Below are 16,586 nucleotides of genomic sequence, written 5' to 3'. Positions count from 1 at the left end.
TTCGACATGAATTGCAAACTTTAATGACGGAAATCGTGTAAACTGACACGTATGCCCTTAAACACACAGGAATCAGCATTGTGATTTGGCATATAACAGGTACATGCAGATCTTCCACTAATCTTGCGCTCATTCACAAGGGCCATTTTCGACGTTGACGATCAGGCTTCCATTGATTAGTCATCTGTTGGACAGATGATGCACCGGGGTTACCTACTTTGCACCACCCATTAAAAAAGTGGCTAAGAGGTATGCTAGAGTTTGGTGTCCTTGGGCAACTGACGCACAGGTAGCTTATAAAAGACAACTAGTCAAGAGCTTCAGACATCACAGAGGAGCAATCACACACAGATACACAGAGAAAAGAAGCTGAAGCAGTACAGGTTCTTTATACAACAGGTGGGTGACATCAGATTTCATGCAGTTTAAGTCAAAGTCACTGTAAGGTTTTGCTTGTTTGTTGTTTCTGATGTTTTTTCTCAACATGCAGTATGTTAGCTTTATTTGAGGAAACAATGTCAATGGCAGATGTTTATTTTATTTAATTTTATGGTTTTACTGATATGCACTTTTTTTTGTTCTTGTTGTAATAAATTATGCATCACGTTCACTTTTACATCAAATGTATTTAATGAGGTTGCACAAGGATGTTGTGCTATCAATATTGGCATATAATACTTTTCCACTGTCTGGTTACTCAGATATGCTTAAGAGAGTGAGGATGTTGTGTCCTGCTTGGCTCCTGGTTTTGGCTGTGCTGTGTGCGGGTGGATCTGATGTTAAAGCCCAATGCTGGGAAAACACTAACTGCAAAGACCTCAGCACTGAGGACAACATCTTGGTAAGCATTAATACATTCGTGAACACATCAGTATTACTGCTGCCCATTTTAATTGTGCATGTACATTGTATACAGTATATGACGAGCCACGTACTGTATGTGCCAAACATTAAAACTTAGGGTTAAGGTTGTTTGTTCAAGTCCTTAACTCTAACTATTAACCTTTCTGTACATTGTCAGAAAAAATGGGCTGTCACTGGGATGCTATGGAAACGCCTCAAAGACTTTACTGGTTTTCTAAATAATCTGAACAAATTCTATAGATTTATGAGGCACCACTCAGTATAGGGACTAGTAAATTATCAATATATTAGGGGTGGGCTTTTTAAAATACACATTTATACAGTTAAAAAAGTACAAAACTGTACCTTTCCTGTCAATGGGGTGGAACCCTCAAAGGTTCACTTTTTAAAAAATTAGCTATAGTTATGCAGCAGATTGCCAATAACTTACTGTAGATTTATATTTATCTAATTTATTTTTCAAAGGTTTGTATAAAGAAAAATGAATATTAAACATTAACAAGTCTTTGTCTCTACAGAATAAAATTATTAAAACAGCCTCATGCAAAGCATTCTGGGAACCAGAAATCCTCATCAACCTTTTTCTTTTTTTTCAGATTTTGGTTCTAACGCTTTGCACAATGCTGTACTTTTTATAGTTTATTCCTGTAAAGATAAAGTCTTGTTAATGTTTAATGTTCACTTATCTTTGAACAAATTTTTGCCAGTAAATAACCTAAAATTAAATCTACAGTAAGTTGCTGGCAAACTCCTGCCCGTAATACTGTAATTTCTACCGACATTTTTAACAGTGGTCCTTTTTGTACACTGAAAAAAATAAAGGCTGGAATTAATTAAAAATATAGTGCATCATTTTTGCATCCATTTTGTAAGTAAATATTACATGGAATTTTAAGCAATTTATGCAATTCAAGTAAAACTTACTTAAAAAAGTGGATGTCAAAATTATGCACTATATTTTTATGTAAATGCAGCATATTCTTTTTTACAGTGTACCTTGGGTATACAACACATTAAAATGTTGTACCTTTTTGGGTAAAATATTATACCCTAAGGACCTATAAGGTACACAATAGGTCCTTAGGGTATAATATTTTACCTCAAAATGACCAATTTTGTACTACACTAGTCAACATTTAAAGTGGATCAAAACCTTTCATGAACCTCATCTTAAAACCAATACCTAAAGACCGTTCTTGTCATAGGGCAACTTTGATTAACTTTTTTGATCCACTTTAAATGTTGACTAGTATATTTAAATATTAAACATTTTACTGTACCCCAAAGATACAACATTACATTAGGTTTTGTATGCCTGTAAAGGTACGAAACAGATCCTTAGGGTATCACCGCAGTGACAAAATATGTACAGTTTTGTCATTTTTTTCTGACAGTGTACACTGTAAAAATTATTATTTGCCTTATAGTAAATTTAACTAAAAAATTAGTAATTTTCTATTTTAAAAAAATGTATTCTTGTTTTAAAATAAAATTCTTGAGTAAAAAAATATTTTACTGTACCTCAAAAGATACAACATTACATTTGGTTTTGTATACCTGTAAAGGTACAAAACAGACCCGGTACCATCCCAGCGACAGAAAATGTGTGTACACTGTAAAAAAAGACTATGTGTATTAATAATTTTAACTAAATAAAAATTGTAAATTCTATTCTAAAAAAATCTTGTTTTAAAATAAAAATCTTGAGAAAAAAATAATACCAAAATATGAGTAATTTAAGTAATTCTAAATGAACACATTATTGAGTAAATTCAACTTGATTTTATCATGTAAAATCTACTTAAATTTATAAAAAGGAAATTAACTTAATAATTGTGTGTTGAAACTACTACTTGAATTATTTTAGTAAATATAATTAACTAGGCAGTGGACTTGTAGTTCCCAGCATGCTTTGCATGCATTTGGGGAGTAAAATTTGAAATTAAATGCTATTTTATGTGTTTTTAACTAAAAAGAAAGACTTGTTAGTATTTAATGTTCATTTATCTTTGAGTTTTCTGTTTCTTCGAGTTTTGTGGAAGAGTGGTGCTTGTGTATAGACAATAGGTGACACAATGAAAATATGATGTGTGTTAATTCACTCAATGAGCAAAAACTGTGCTAATGCCAGTAATGAGGCCAGTCTCTTCTTAACATAATGCGGTATTTTATCTTATAAAAATATTTAAAGAAAATAAGAAATATTACATGATTAAATCAGGAAGATTCTGTTAAAGAATTAAGCCTTTAAAAGTAGGTCTATTTTAAAAAAATGTAATAATATTATACATAAGTATTTTAAGTAAACATCACATATTTTTTAAAGTGTAATTTAACTTTACGTAGTAAACTTAAGTAAATGATACTTATTGTTTTTTTTGTTTGTTTATTTAAATAAGCTTTTGTAAGTACATTTAACTTAATTTTACAAGTGTCAAATTCACTTGTGCAAACACTTTTTTTTCAGTGTACTCTATTGTATAATGTTTTTAAAAATGTGAAAAAGATGATAACGATACTTTGGGAGGAATCAAAAAGCTTCTCAGGCTGGCAAATATTCAAACAAATATGTGACCCTGCTGTGAAATCCAAGATAAAGTCTCATAATCTAATTTTGAGATTAGGAGCATCAAAATTTGATTTCACTCATTGATTTCAATCTTTAATTACTTAATAGTGAAGATATCAAGATTATATTTTCACAGAATGTTCTTTACATTCTATAGGATGATTTTATGTAGAAAACAATAAATCCCAAATGCATGACTTTAGATGGGTTTTCACAGGCAGGGTCACATACATTTCTAAAACCAATCATACCCTGGCATAATAGTCTTTAGGTTTTAAAATACTCGACTTTCTTCTGTTACTCTTAGGACTGCATCCAGCTTTGCAAGTCTGATCTCACAGATGAGAGCCCTATCTACCCTGGAGAAAGCCATTTAAAGCCTCCCTCAGAGTCGGAGCAAAACCAGGCCCTCACACCCCTCTCCACCCTCATCCTTACCCCTACTTCGGAGCAAACGGCCCCAGAGTCCGGACCCAGACGCGAGCGCTCGTACTCCATGGAGCATTTCCGCTGGGGCAAGCCAGTGGGACGCAAGCGCCGGCCCATTAAAGTCTACACCAACGGCGTGGAGGAGGAATCCGCAGAGACTCTCCCAGCTGAGATGAGACGTGAGCTGGCCACCAATGAAGTCGACTACCCCCTGGAGGACAGCAACTTCCTGAACCAGGAGAAGAAAGATGGGTCCTACAAAATGAACCATTTTCGATGGAGCAGCCCACCCGCTACCAAACGTTACGGGGGCTTCATGAAATCCTGGGACGAGCGTGGCCAGAAACCCCTTCTCACACTCTTCAAAAATGTCATCAACAAAGACCACCAGAAGAAGGACCAGTGAGGTTTTTTTTTAGAAGATCTGGGTAAAGGGGTATTGTAGAAAATGATTTTTAATATACATGTGATACATTTCTTCCCAGTACTTCTAGATGAGAAGGCATCTTAGTAGTAAAGGGGGGAGGGTGATTAAAACCAACAGCACTTAAATCTTTGCATCATAAGCTTTAGAGTTTATTCACAGAATCAACAATAAATTCTGAATACTGTACATAGAAATGCTGTGGTGATTAAATACCAGCTCAATTCGAAAAAAAATCATTTTTATCTTATTTATTGAAATGTACTATACTGTAAATTTTGAAAATGTGATACATAAACTCATTGTTTCAAGCAGAAAAGTGGTTCATTTCTGAAAAACAAACACACACGTACCAGTTCAACACACGTCAGGACTTTGATTTCATAAAATTTGTGTTTAATTGACATTATTGTCACACACCACATATGTACATCACATAAGAAGTGCAAACATTCACAGAACACAGTTCTGAAGTGATATCAGTTTGCAATGACAGGACCCAAACACGTAACACTTACAATTTCATGTGATCATTGAGTGATTTTCAATAGTGATTTAAATAAACGAAAACGGTAAAAACACAGACAAAACACCCAGTGCATGCAGCAACGAACAGTTTTTGACTTTTTTACATGCAAAATAATTTCAACGACTTTACATGTAAGCCATCTACCCAAAATATTCCAACATACCCACTAAAGCGAATGTTTTGTCTTGATTTTAAAGCCGGTACTTAGAGTAAATAAATACAACAGAAAAATATAATACAATGACATAAAACATATAACATACAATATAAAAACATAACATACGGTATACACAAGAACACATGGCAAGATGACATTTCACACAACATTTACACAGTGAGCTTTAAAGTGCTGCATTTAAATAACAGGAAAACAAAATAAAATACATAAACGTGAAAATATTTTCTTATTTATTGAAGGAAAAGCAAAGAAGCAAGAAATGAAGCAAGCATACTTCATGGTAAAAACAATAAATAAAAATCTAAATGGTCCCTTGAGACCCTGAAAATAAGGGAATATTAGAAGTGTCACCAGTTCGGAACATAAACAGTTAATTTATTAAAAATATATTCGGATTGATATACTGTAACTCTCAGCGATTAAAATGGGATGAAAGGTAGTAATATTTGTGACTTATTGATATACCTTGTAAATACATCCAAAGACTAAACTGTAGATATTAACAAGATGCCGCAGTTCTGTTACTTTGTTGTTAGGGAAAGTGCAACGTTCAATACATCTGCTCTAGCAAAGAAAGTCCCGCCTTTCAGTAAAAAGAGCCAATCATCAACTGCTAAAGACTAACGATTCTCTTGGGTAGGGTGTTGCACATACTGTGTGTGTTGTACCTAGGCATACACGCGTCCTGAAAAGTGAAGCCAAAACATTTCGATCGCCCCCTGGTGGCTGGCAGCAGTATAGGTCATAAACCCCGCCCTCTCCATGTAAATGAATGGGTAAATGAATAAATTTACTTCAAATACATTTTTGCCAATGATGGTTTGCTATTTTAGTTACTTCTTATCATGTTGATATATTTTTAGTGTCGACATAAAATGGAAGTAGCGATTGTCTTATTTTCCTTGTCGTGACGTATATCAGAATGAAATGGCTTCTAAAATGAGAAAAAAGGTAGGACAGGACTTGATTTCGTCTATTTAGAACTGATTGGATGTTTGAAGTTGGTTCATGCTGCTACTTGCAAATCGCTGCAATCTTTTCCTGGGCCCCACCCTCACGCTATTGCTCGTGACCGGAAGTAGAGAGAGATCATTTTGACAGGGGAGGAGATTAGCGCTTTTGATTGACTCTTTTCCTGCCATTGAGGAGTCATCAATTGAGATCTTGTTAATTGAGAGAAAACACTTCTCTACCAAAGACGAGTTTTTATGGCAACCCATATTTCCGCTACTATGCACTAGGTGGCGCTCTTACCAACCTTATAAAACACTATAGCATCCATGGATCCAAAAGCAGTAAATACTCCTTGAATGTTTCAATTATCGTTCTGAATCTGATCTCTAATAAGTCACTTAAAAAATCCAACAATATTCCATAAAAAATTTAAGTTTTCATTTTAATTTCAATGTGACTTTAACAACGCAAGTGTTTTTTGCTAGTTTCAGCTCAGTGCAGTTGTCATTTTCAGGTTCAGTGCGCGCCACGTTGTTTAAATAGTAAATGCATTTGCACCCATTTTTGCGCCCATGGGCGTTCTGGTCTGAAAACAAGGTGTGTTCAGGTGCATTGTTGGCGCGTTGCTATTTTGAGATAACTATGGCGCAATATTGTAATAATTTTGTTAGCCAAAAAGCAATAGAGTAATATGCCCCTATAAATGGGACAACAACGCTTGCCTTCTTATCACACACATAGATGCACAGCAGCACACAAACGTTTTTAAATATGAAAAATTAAAGAATTAAAATATAAAGGATTATTATTGAGTCTCTTGGACATAAATGAGAACCAATTACGAGACGTTAGAAGGCGTAAAAAGAGCAGCTTTACCTGTAGCCTGGTAAGTAATTAATGTTTTGCTTAAAAAAATGCAAATATTGCATCTATTTTTAAATGTTTTTTTTTAAATGCTTCCCCACGTATTTATTGTATATGATGACTTTGTACCTCTAGATATGGTGAGATGAGAACCTCTTTACGTAATGCTTTTCAAAACACTCACAGCGCTGTCCGAGTGCTGAAACGTTTCGTCTCTCCAAACGTTTTTACATTTTATTAAAGTATTTTTAGAATACAAACCCTTCCTTGCATATTTGTAAATAATTCTTAGAGATTAAACTGATCATGTAGACCAGGGGTGGGGAACCCTGGGTCCTGGAGGGCCATTGTCCTGCAGGGTTTGGTTCCGGCCCTAATTAAACACACCTGAAAAATCTAATTCAAGTCTTCACGATCACTTGGAAATGAAATTCAGGTGTGTTTGATTGGGGTTGGAGCTGGACTCTGCAGGACAGTGGCCCTCCAGGACCCAGGGTTCCCCACTCCTGATGTAGGCTATCCATACATATACAGCAATTAAAAGCCTGCTATTTTTACTTCCATGATTGAAAGAAAACGACTTTTAAAGAGAACCAAATTTCAATACAAATAAAAACGCAATTTTTTAACATCAATCTTAAACTGGTGATCTTCTTCCTCCAATTAGTTGTTCAGTTTACAAATTCCACCATCTAAATAGGAAATCGGCATGGCACGAGTGCAACTGGTTTTTAAAGGGGATGGGAGATAAGACTCTCATTGGTTTATGGCATGTTACGCACAAAACACGCCCATTACTGATTACGAGAATAGGAACAACCCTTTTAGACTGTGTGCTAGGCGCACAAACCATTTTTCCCATCGTTAAATCAGCCAATTGGATTCGGACATACCCATTTAGACTGTGCACCATGCGCTTTAGACCATGCGCTTAGATTGTTAAAATAGGGCCCTAAGTCATTGTTTTTCTAATAAGTTGGGTTTAAGTTGGTTATTACATGCTATTAAAAAAGAAAGTGACAAATCGATTTGTGTGTTTGTGATTAAACCAAACAGGAAAATGGGCGGGGCCCATCACTACTGAACAGACTGAAGATATCAATGGCCATTTTTGAGATATTTTGGCTTCCTTTTTTTTACAGTGGATGTCTACAGAGACACGTCATCCATCTTTTTTTACAGTCCTGGTTAAATTGTTTAGAACAATTTAAATTTGAGCTTAAGAAATTGAATTTATGGTACAGTTGATGTGGCATTTAATAGTTAATCAGATGTTGTTTTATTATGACCTTAGTGAGTCTTCCTTGATTCAAGTTGACAGTACTTGGTCTTACATGTGACCCTGGACCACAAAACCAGCCATAAGTGTCATTTTTTAATTGAGATTTATAAATCATCTACACGTTGATTAAATAAGCCTTCTATTGATGTATTGGTTTGTTAGAAAATGATAATATTTGGCTAAGATACAACTATTTTAAAATATTGAGAAAATCACCTTTAAAGTTGTCCAAATTAAGTTCCTAGCAGCCACTCACACAAATAAAGTTTTGATATATTTACCGTAGGAAATTTACAAAATATCTTCATAGAACATGATCTTTATTTAATATCCTTATGATTTTTGCCATAAAAGAATAGTGGTGTCTATTGCAACAAATATACCCGTGCGACTTAAAACTGGTTTTGTGGTCCATATGACTCAAATGGTCGCCCTGAGGCATTGCAAATATGGCCGAGTGGGATGACTTTCCTTAAAGGGACTACAAAAGGGAAACAGATCGGAATTTACTTTCCTGCACACAGTGTGTTCTTGCACAAGTTTCATTCAGACCGCGATACTGCAATCTGATCGCGCTGGAAACATTATATTTACATTTTAATGATTCATTTTAGTGGTTCCAATGTCATTCATTATTGCTTTAAATACAGATGTTATTGCAGCATATAAAGAAGTTTGAAACATGCAAGCTAACGAACGACGACTAACGTCATTTAAATAATGGACACATCGAAAAACACAGTTTCTGTAGACATACCCAGGACGTTCTTATACATCTTAACTTAAGATACAAAATTTAAGGCAGCTTTACTTGTACAGGAATCCACCAATCACTGGCTCTGGACGCACATTTACAGAACACAATAACCTGGGGTATTTAATAGACGAGTTAATAAAGATGAAAACCTCATTCTGTTATATGTATCCTATCAGAGGTCTGATAGTATACAGAAACATTCAATCGTTTTGCATGTGTTTTGTCATTATTTAGTTTTAGACTTCTAATGTAATGTGTTTTTGAGTCACACCTGGACATTATAAAGGAATGGTATTAGTGAGATGTAGATAGTGTTGTATGTGGCTCTACGCTCTCTCAGTACACACAGAGGTCTGGAAACTTCATTTCATAGACTGGTATGGAGCGACTCCGGCCATTCCCGACAGAGCCAGATGGACTTGGAGGAGGCCTGTCCGAGAGAGAGAGAGAGAGAGAGAGAGAGAGAGAGAGAGAGAGAGAGAGAGAGAGAGAGAGAGAGAGAGAGAGAGAGAGAGAGAGAGAGAGTGTGTGTCAACTGAACTGTGTCAATCACTATGACTGACAACACAAGACAAGACGTTAATGCAAAACAAACTTTTCTGTTTTTAGTGCATCGTTGTTGTATAACAACCCAATCTCACGGCAAGTTGTGCTATAGTCACAAAATATTTGATTCATTTATTTGTGTTATTTTCCGTTTTTTTTTTTCTATAAATAGTTTTTCGTGTCTGTGGCACGACTTTCTTTTTCGTGTCATTTTGTATTTTATTTTCTCATTGTTTTTTCCTAATTTTTTTTACCATTGTCGCTTGGGTTGGGGTTACAATGACTTTCTGTTACATTTTAGACATCCCAACCCCAACCCCAAATCTAACCCCAAGCGACAATGATTTAAAAATAGAAAAAGACAATGAGATAACAAAATATAAAATGACACGATAAAGAAAGTCGTGACACAGACACGAAAAACTATTTATAGAAATTCGTGCTGAGTGACACGAAAAAGACATTCGTGCTCATTGCACGAAAAAAAAACGGAAGATCGTGTCAATAAGAAGAATAAATTAATAAAATATTTTGTGACTATAACACGACTTGCCGTAAGATAGGGTAGCGTGTAAACATAGATAAACATAGATTTTCCAAACCCCTAGTGGTTTGCGAGGGAATTGCAGGATGTTAGTTAGTTGATGAAAAACACTTCTTTAATTACTTACTATTAAATCATAAGATGCAAATAAATTATTTTAAAATTTAAAAAATCAAAATAATGAACGTTTAGGATAGCTGGTATATAAAATAACATTTCAATGTTACGTACCTGATTGTGATTTCAAATATTTGGTTAAGTTTAGTCTGCAGCAGGGAAGACTAGAAAGAGATTTTGTTACTGTTACAATATGTATAAAAAATTGTTACACTCTGTGTTTATTTCATAGTGTATGTTAATCAAAATATAACAAAGTAAAACTTTGGGACAAGCGGCCTGCACAAATGTTTAACCGCCTGGGGTCCAAAAACGCGGCGCTGCGTTTTGACGTGTTTTTTCCTTATCATGGCAGAATCAACTTAAAATACTCCATCATTAATAATCATACACTTACGTGTTTGACATCATTTGAAACGGTAAAGGGTCTTCTTTAATATTTGTTCATTCACAATAACAACAGATCTTTGTGTTTTTGTCAAATAAAGAAAATAGACAGGGTGTGCATCCAGACATTTCTGTCTCCGCCAGCTGTCTCTCAAAACACGTTACAAAAATCAATTGAAACTCCATGAATACTCGTCACACAAACATGATACACATATCCAAAGAAAGCCTGAAATGTCTACTTTTAAACAAGCTAAATATAATCGAAAACAAATAATGGCAAAACTTTGCAAATGGATACCGGTGTAGTTTTTTAAAATGTTGCTATCAGTCAGCAGCATATATACTGTAGACTCACCCTGGCACCACAGTGGGCGGCGATCTCCTCAAATGGAGCGGTTTGAAACCTTTCTACCACCAGCCTCCTGCGCTCTCTCTCCAGTTCCTCCACATTTTCACTATCTGCTAAACACACAAACACATACATGCCATTGTTTAAATGTGATGGTACTTTATTTGGCAGGATTGTGCCGTAAATTTCCCAAGCTTTATATGTCTACAGATTTATTGTACAGTAGTTCTGTGGTGTTATACATGTAAATGGATACAATGTCAGTGTCTCATTCACTTAAACACCTACCCATAGCTTGTTTAAGAGTTTCAAATGTTATCTGCTCAGCTGTGGATCTCTGTAAGGACACCAGTCACAGATTAGTACTTATAAGTAGGAAGTGGATAACATACATTCATACATGAAGTACATAAAGGGACACACTTTTTTAAAAATATGCTCATTTTCCAGCTCCCCTAGAGTTAAATATTTGATTTTTACCATTTTGGAATCCATCAATTGAATCTGATTGGGCCATTGGCATTGCGCTCAAAAATAACCAAAGAGTTTTAATATTTTTCCTATTTAAAACTTGACTCTTCTGTAGTTATGTTGTGTACTAAGACCGACAGAAAATTAAAAGTTGCAATTTTCTAGGCAGGTATGGCTAGGAACTATACTCTCATTCTGAGGTAATAATCAAGGAATTTACTGCCGTAACATGGCTCCAGGAGGCGCATTTCTGTCGGTCTTAGTACACAATGAAGTTTTAAGTTTTAAATAGGAAAAATACCGAAACTCTTTGGTTATTTTTGAGTACGATGCTAATGGTCTAATCAGATTCAATAGATTATGCTAAGCTATGCTAAAAGTGGTACCGCCAGACCCGAAGATCAGCTGAATGGATTCAAAAACGGTAAAAATTGAATGGTTTACTTGGAAAATGAGCATATTTTCAAAAAAAGTGGAGTGTCCCTTTAAAGGATGGTTTACCAAAAAATTTAAATTCTGTCATCACTTACCCTTATGTTGTTACAAACCTGTATAAATTTCTTTGTTCTGCTGAACACAAAGGAAGATATTAATGAAGTAGGAAACAGGAGCACCACTGGCTATACTACTATATAAGCCAGTGGTGCTCGAAAACGGTTTGGTTACAAAAGTTCCTAAAAATATCTTCCTTTGTGTTTAGCAGAACAAAGAAATGAATACAGGTTGGTTACAACATGAGGGTAAGTAAATTATGACAGATTTTTCATTTTAAGTTTATATATTTATATAAGTTTTCTCTCATACCTGCTCTTTTTCTGGACTTGGTCTAGACTCCATCTCTAACTGCAGAGAGACAGTGTCTCCAATACTCTTCCTCTTAGACAGCCTGTCTTCATCTGTGTTGAAAAAGTCATATAGGGTTAGGCGTTCGGCATGCATAACGCTCTCTGCCCATAGAAAATCATTCAAAAAAGGTGCCTGCAACTGCCAAAAATGCGTTTGGTGTGATCGGCCCCTAAGGGGGTGTGCACACCACAGCTATTATGCCGGCGGATGTTTCTAATTGTTTCCAATGGAGGGCGCCGTTTTTCAAAAAAGCCAGCAGCTGGCGTTGAGCACATAGAGTTGAAAAATATTCAACTTTGGGTGAAAAGCTCAGTTCACAATGGAGGAGAGGTGGGACAAATATCACAACAACCAAACGCAGCATCATACAACGACTGATAAACAAAGCAGAAGTATCACAGCAACCAAAGCGCTTGGCTGGCAGTCGGCATCCGCCAGGCGTTTTCAGACGTATTTAAAAGCTTTGGTGTACACACCCCCTGAGTTGGATGGGGCGGAGTCCCATATACTCCAGCCCAAGCCATCTTACTGACGTCATTATGCTGTGTTTACACCAACCGTGAGGAGGCGTGAAGCGCGAGTGATTTCAATGTTAAATCAATGTGAAGACGCGTTGACGCGTCTGGAGGTCCTGCGGCGCAGATGAGGCGTTTGGTGCGGCGCGGAAGACCCGTTTCCGCCTCATTCGCACGTCTAGCTTGCGCGAAATGCGTGAAATGAGCATTGTACACGGTACGCGCAAATGGTGCTTTTTGTGCATTTTGTGTTTGACGCGAATTGGCGGCTGACGCCCGAGTTGAAAAATGTGAACTTTGGCAGAATTTCACGCCACGTTAACCAATCAGAAGCCTGCTTGCTGCTGTGGAGGCAGCCCCGACCGGAGTCACTCATTCAACCTGAAGGAACGCTTGATAGTGTCCGTAAGCAGTCACCCGGAGCTATATGACACAAGTTCTTATTTCTATAGAGACAGGGATAAAAAGGACCTCGCTTGGAAGAGTGTCAGTGAGAACATCAGGCAACCTGGTAAGTTGTAATACACATTTCACTTTTGAGTCACGTGACGTTTATCGACCCGCACCCTTTATTTTCCCCCTATAGTAAGGTTACCAAATACAAACCGGTAACTCTCTCGATAAATGCCCAATAAACATCAGTCATCTTGCAAACGGACAACCGCATAGCATTTGCCCCTCCCACACGAAGCGGATTTTGCCTCTGACGCGCGTCAAATGCTTGCTTTTTCCGCGCGTCTACTCCGCTCTACACGCGCGAATGCATGCAAACTGTTCAAGCGGCAAATTAGGTGCGGTAGAAGCAAATTTGACGCCTGAAACGCAGTTGGTGTAAACGCACCATTAGAGAATGATGGCCACTAGATGGCGGAAGTACATTTTCTTATTTGATTGAAGTTTTTTATTTCAATTTTTGATTGAAAGACACATGAATTAAAAAATATAATGAGCCACACAAATAAATTGTTTATAATAAACACTGCAATACAACATTAAAAAATAAGATTTGTCAGTTCTGATTTCATTGGGACTTTAAAGTCAGGCTGAAGGTCATCTGTGATCTGGGGGATATATGGAGCGGCCAGTCTCTCTGTGTTGTATCCAGAGCCGCCCAGCATCTCTGCTATCTTTGACTGCACAAACAACACCTCACCCTCCACCTTCTCCAGCTTCTCTGGGATGCTAAGAGAAAGAAAGAGAGTCAAAGAGCTGAAGGTTTTATACTGTAAATAAAAGGGGCTTCTAAACTATTAGCTCATTACATCATAGCCAAACATGAACCCAAAATGATTGTGTAATGTAGAAGAATATAAACATGATTAAAAGACTGTATGTTTCTTAACATAGCGGTACAATGCTTATAAAAATAATATAGTCTGTGATGTAAATAGCGTATATTTGTTAATGAAAATTATTGTTGTTTACTTTGAGGGTTCAACAAGCACATCCTCTGGTAGCAGGAAAGAAAGCAGCTTCCTTCTTGATTCGATTACCTGTGGAAAAAGACAACACATATATTCACCCCGGACACTTTTGCTATCTGTGGCATTTTTCCATCGTGTTTGGATAAAAAGCTCCGCCAAATGCATAAATGATTCATTTACAGCAGATTTTACATTATTTGCTACTACAGTCAACTGAACCTGAATTTATTTTCATTTTTTAGCTGTTGGTCCTTTTCGTATGTTTTTCTCCTGACTGTATATAGAACAAATGCTATCCATCCTCTTTACAGTTATGTCATGTGATGAGGGTATATGTCCATCTGTACAGTGTCTGACCTCGTGGACGTGCTGACAGAAAGTGGGCACAGTTGTCAGCTGGCTGATGAGGTTCAGGTATGCCGCTGATAGAGCGTGGATGGCACAGCGGTTATACACAGGAAGCGCTTCTTCAATCAAGGCCAGATCCTGAGGAAGAGGACACGTCACTGGAAGCTTAGCCGTATTGTTTAGTTTAATGCAGACTGACAGACAGCTTTATGATCTGTTCACAAGGTACAAGGATAAATATGTTCAGTAAATTCATATTTAATAAAGATTAATCGCATAAAAAAATAAAGGTGATTTTTGCCATAATATATGTGAGTGTACTGTGTGTAATTATTTTTTATATTTAACCACACACACATACATATATTGATTTAATTTATATATATATATATATATATATATATATATATATATATATATATATATATATATATATATATATATATATATATATATATATATATATATATTTACATTTATATATCATATAGAATAAATAAAAATAAAAATAAATATATATACACATGTAAATGTTTCTTAAATACATACATGAATGTATGTGTACTTATACAGGGAGGAAAATAAGTATTTGAACACCCTGCTATTTTGCAAGTTCTCCCACTTAGAAATTATGGAGGGGTCTGAAATTGTCATCGTAGGTGCATGTCCACTGTGAGAGACATAATCTAAAAAAATCCAGAAATCACAATGTATGATTTTTTTTAAACTATTTATTTGTATGATACAGCTGCAAATAAGTATTTGAACACCTGAGAAAGTCCATGTTAATATTTGGTACAGTAGCCTTTGTTTGCAATTACAGAGGTCAAACGTCAATTTTTCTTCCTCCAAACACGTTTAGGGGAATTACGACCAAAAAGTTCTATTTTGGTCTCATCTGACCACTTGACTTTCTCCCATGACTCCTCTGGATCATCCAAATGGTCATTGGCAAACTTAAGACGGGCCTGGGCATGTGCTGGTTTAAGCAGGGGAACCTTCCGTGCCATGCATGATTTCAAACCATGACGTCTTAGTGTGTTACCAACAGTAACCCTCTTTTCAGGTCATTGACCAGCTCCTTCCGTGTAGTACTGGGATGATTTCTCACCTTTATTAGGATCATTGAGACCCCACTAGATGAGATCTTGCATGGAGCCCCAGTCCGAGGGAGATTGACTGTCATGTTTAGTTTCATCCATTTTATAATGATTGCTCCAACAGTGGACCTGTTTTCACCAAGCTGCTTGGCAATTTTCCCGTAGCCCTTTCCAGCCTTGTGGAGGTGTACAATTTTGTCTCTAGTGTCTTTGGACAGCTCTTTGATCTTGGCCATGTTAGGCCATGTATAGTTGTGCTGCGTCCGAAACCGCCTACTTCATACTATATAGTACGCGTAAGGCAGTAGGCGAGGCATGTCCGAATACAAAGTATTCGAAAAACAGTATGCGAAAAGTACCCGGATGACCTACTACTTCCGGTTAGAATTTGCAGTGTGCATACGATGGACACTTCACAATCACATGATGCCCAGGAGAGGAGTTATCCAACGAAGAAGAAGAGGCATGCGGCCGTTTTCGCGCTGGAATGACATGACGTGATGACGACTTTGGTCACGTGATGTAGCAACATGGCGGATGTAGTATGTCCGAATCCCATTCATACTACCACGATTCATACTTTACAGTACCTACTTTTTAAACGGCAAGTAAGTAGGTACTTCATCTTATTCAGTACCTACTGTACAGTATGTGGTTTCGGACGCAGCCTTGGATTCTTACTGATTGTATGGGGTGGACAGGTGTCTTTATGCAGCTAACGACCTCCTCAAACAGGTGCATCTAATTTAGGATAATAAATGGAGTGGAGGTGGACATTTTAAAAGCAGACTAACAGGTCTTTGAGGGTCAGAATTCTAGCTGATAGACAGGTGTTCAAATACTTATTTCTGGATTTTTTTTTAGATTAAGTCTCTCACAGTGGACATGCACCTACGATGACAATTTCAGACCCCTCCATGATTTGTGGAGAACTTGCAAAATAGCAGGGTGTTCAAAAACTTATTTTCCTCACTGTATATACATATTAATTACACACAGCACACACATATATATTGCAATATGCAAAAAAAAAAACTTTTATTTTGTATGCGATTAATCGCGATTAATCTTTGCCCACCACTAGAA

General features: G+C 36.6%; 2 protein-coding genes across 5 annotated transcripts in view; one reads left to right on the top strand and one right to left on the bottom strand.

Moving 5' to 3' along the window:
* The first annotated feature begins 242 nt into the window (after positions 1-242).
* On the top strand, positions 243-4,605 carry pomca (proopiomelanocortin a). The gene is made up of 3 exons (XM_055171436.2): positions 243-399; positions 702-841; positions 3,741-4,605. The coding sequence occupies exons 2-3, from the start codon at positions 704-706 to the stop codon at positions 4,266-4,268; spliced, it is 666 nt and encodes a 221-aa protein (XP_055027411.2). The 5' UTR covers positions 243-399; positions 702-703; the 3' UTR covers positions 4,269-4,605.
* A 3,589-nt stretch (positions 4,606-8,194) lies between these two features.
* Positions 8,195-16,586, bottom strand: part of efr3ba (EFR3 homolog Ba (S. cerevisiae)) — a 31,719-nt gene continuing 23,327 nt past the window's right edge. For all 4 annotated transcript variants that reach the window (XM_073869648.1, XM_073869650.1, XM_073869649.1 and 1 more), the window contains 8 exons: positions 14,410-14,538; positions 14,054-14,121; positions 13,688-13,810; positions 12,072-12,168; positions 11,085-11,133; positions 10,803-10,909; positions 10,172-10,221; positions 8,195-9,280 (listed from right to left, as the gene is read on the bottom strand). In XM_073869648.1, coding sequence (XP_073725749.1) covers positions 9,187-9,280; positions 10,172-10,221; positions 10,803-10,909; positions 11,085-11,133; positions 12,072-12,168; positions 13,688-13,810; positions 14,054-14,121; positions 14,410-14,538 — 717 coding nt within the window. In that variant the 3' untranslated portion in view covers positions 8,195-9,186. The remainder of the gene's footprint in view (positions 9,281-10,171; positions 10,222-10,802; positions 10,910-11,084; positions 11,134-12,071; positions 12,169-13,687; positions 13,811-14,053; positions 14,122-14,409; positions 14,539-16,586) is intronic.

The sequence above is a fragment of the Misgurnus anguillicaudatus genome, chromosome 7 (genome assembly GCF_027580225.2).
Source record: "Misgurnus anguillicaudatus chromosome 7, ASM2758022v2, whole genome shotgun sequence".
Classification (NCBI taxonomy): Eukaryota; Metazoa; Chordata; class Actinopteri; order Cypriniformes; family Cobitidae; genus Misgurnus; species Misgurnus anguillicaudatus.
Note: the sequence above shows the minus strand (reverse complement) of the source record. Positions and strands in the feature narration are given on the sequence as shown.

What these genes read in the sequence shown, in the direction of transcription:
- pomca (XM_055171436.2), top strand. Translation starts at nt 704, where the DNA reads ATGCTTAAGAGAGTGAGGATGTTGTGTCCTGCTTGGCTCCTGGTTTTG. An exon ending in GCACTGAGGACAACATCTTG is followed by an intron (nt 842 to 3,740) that starts GTAAGCATTAAT and finishes TGTTACTCTTAG; the next exon opens with GACTGCATCCAGCTTTGCAA.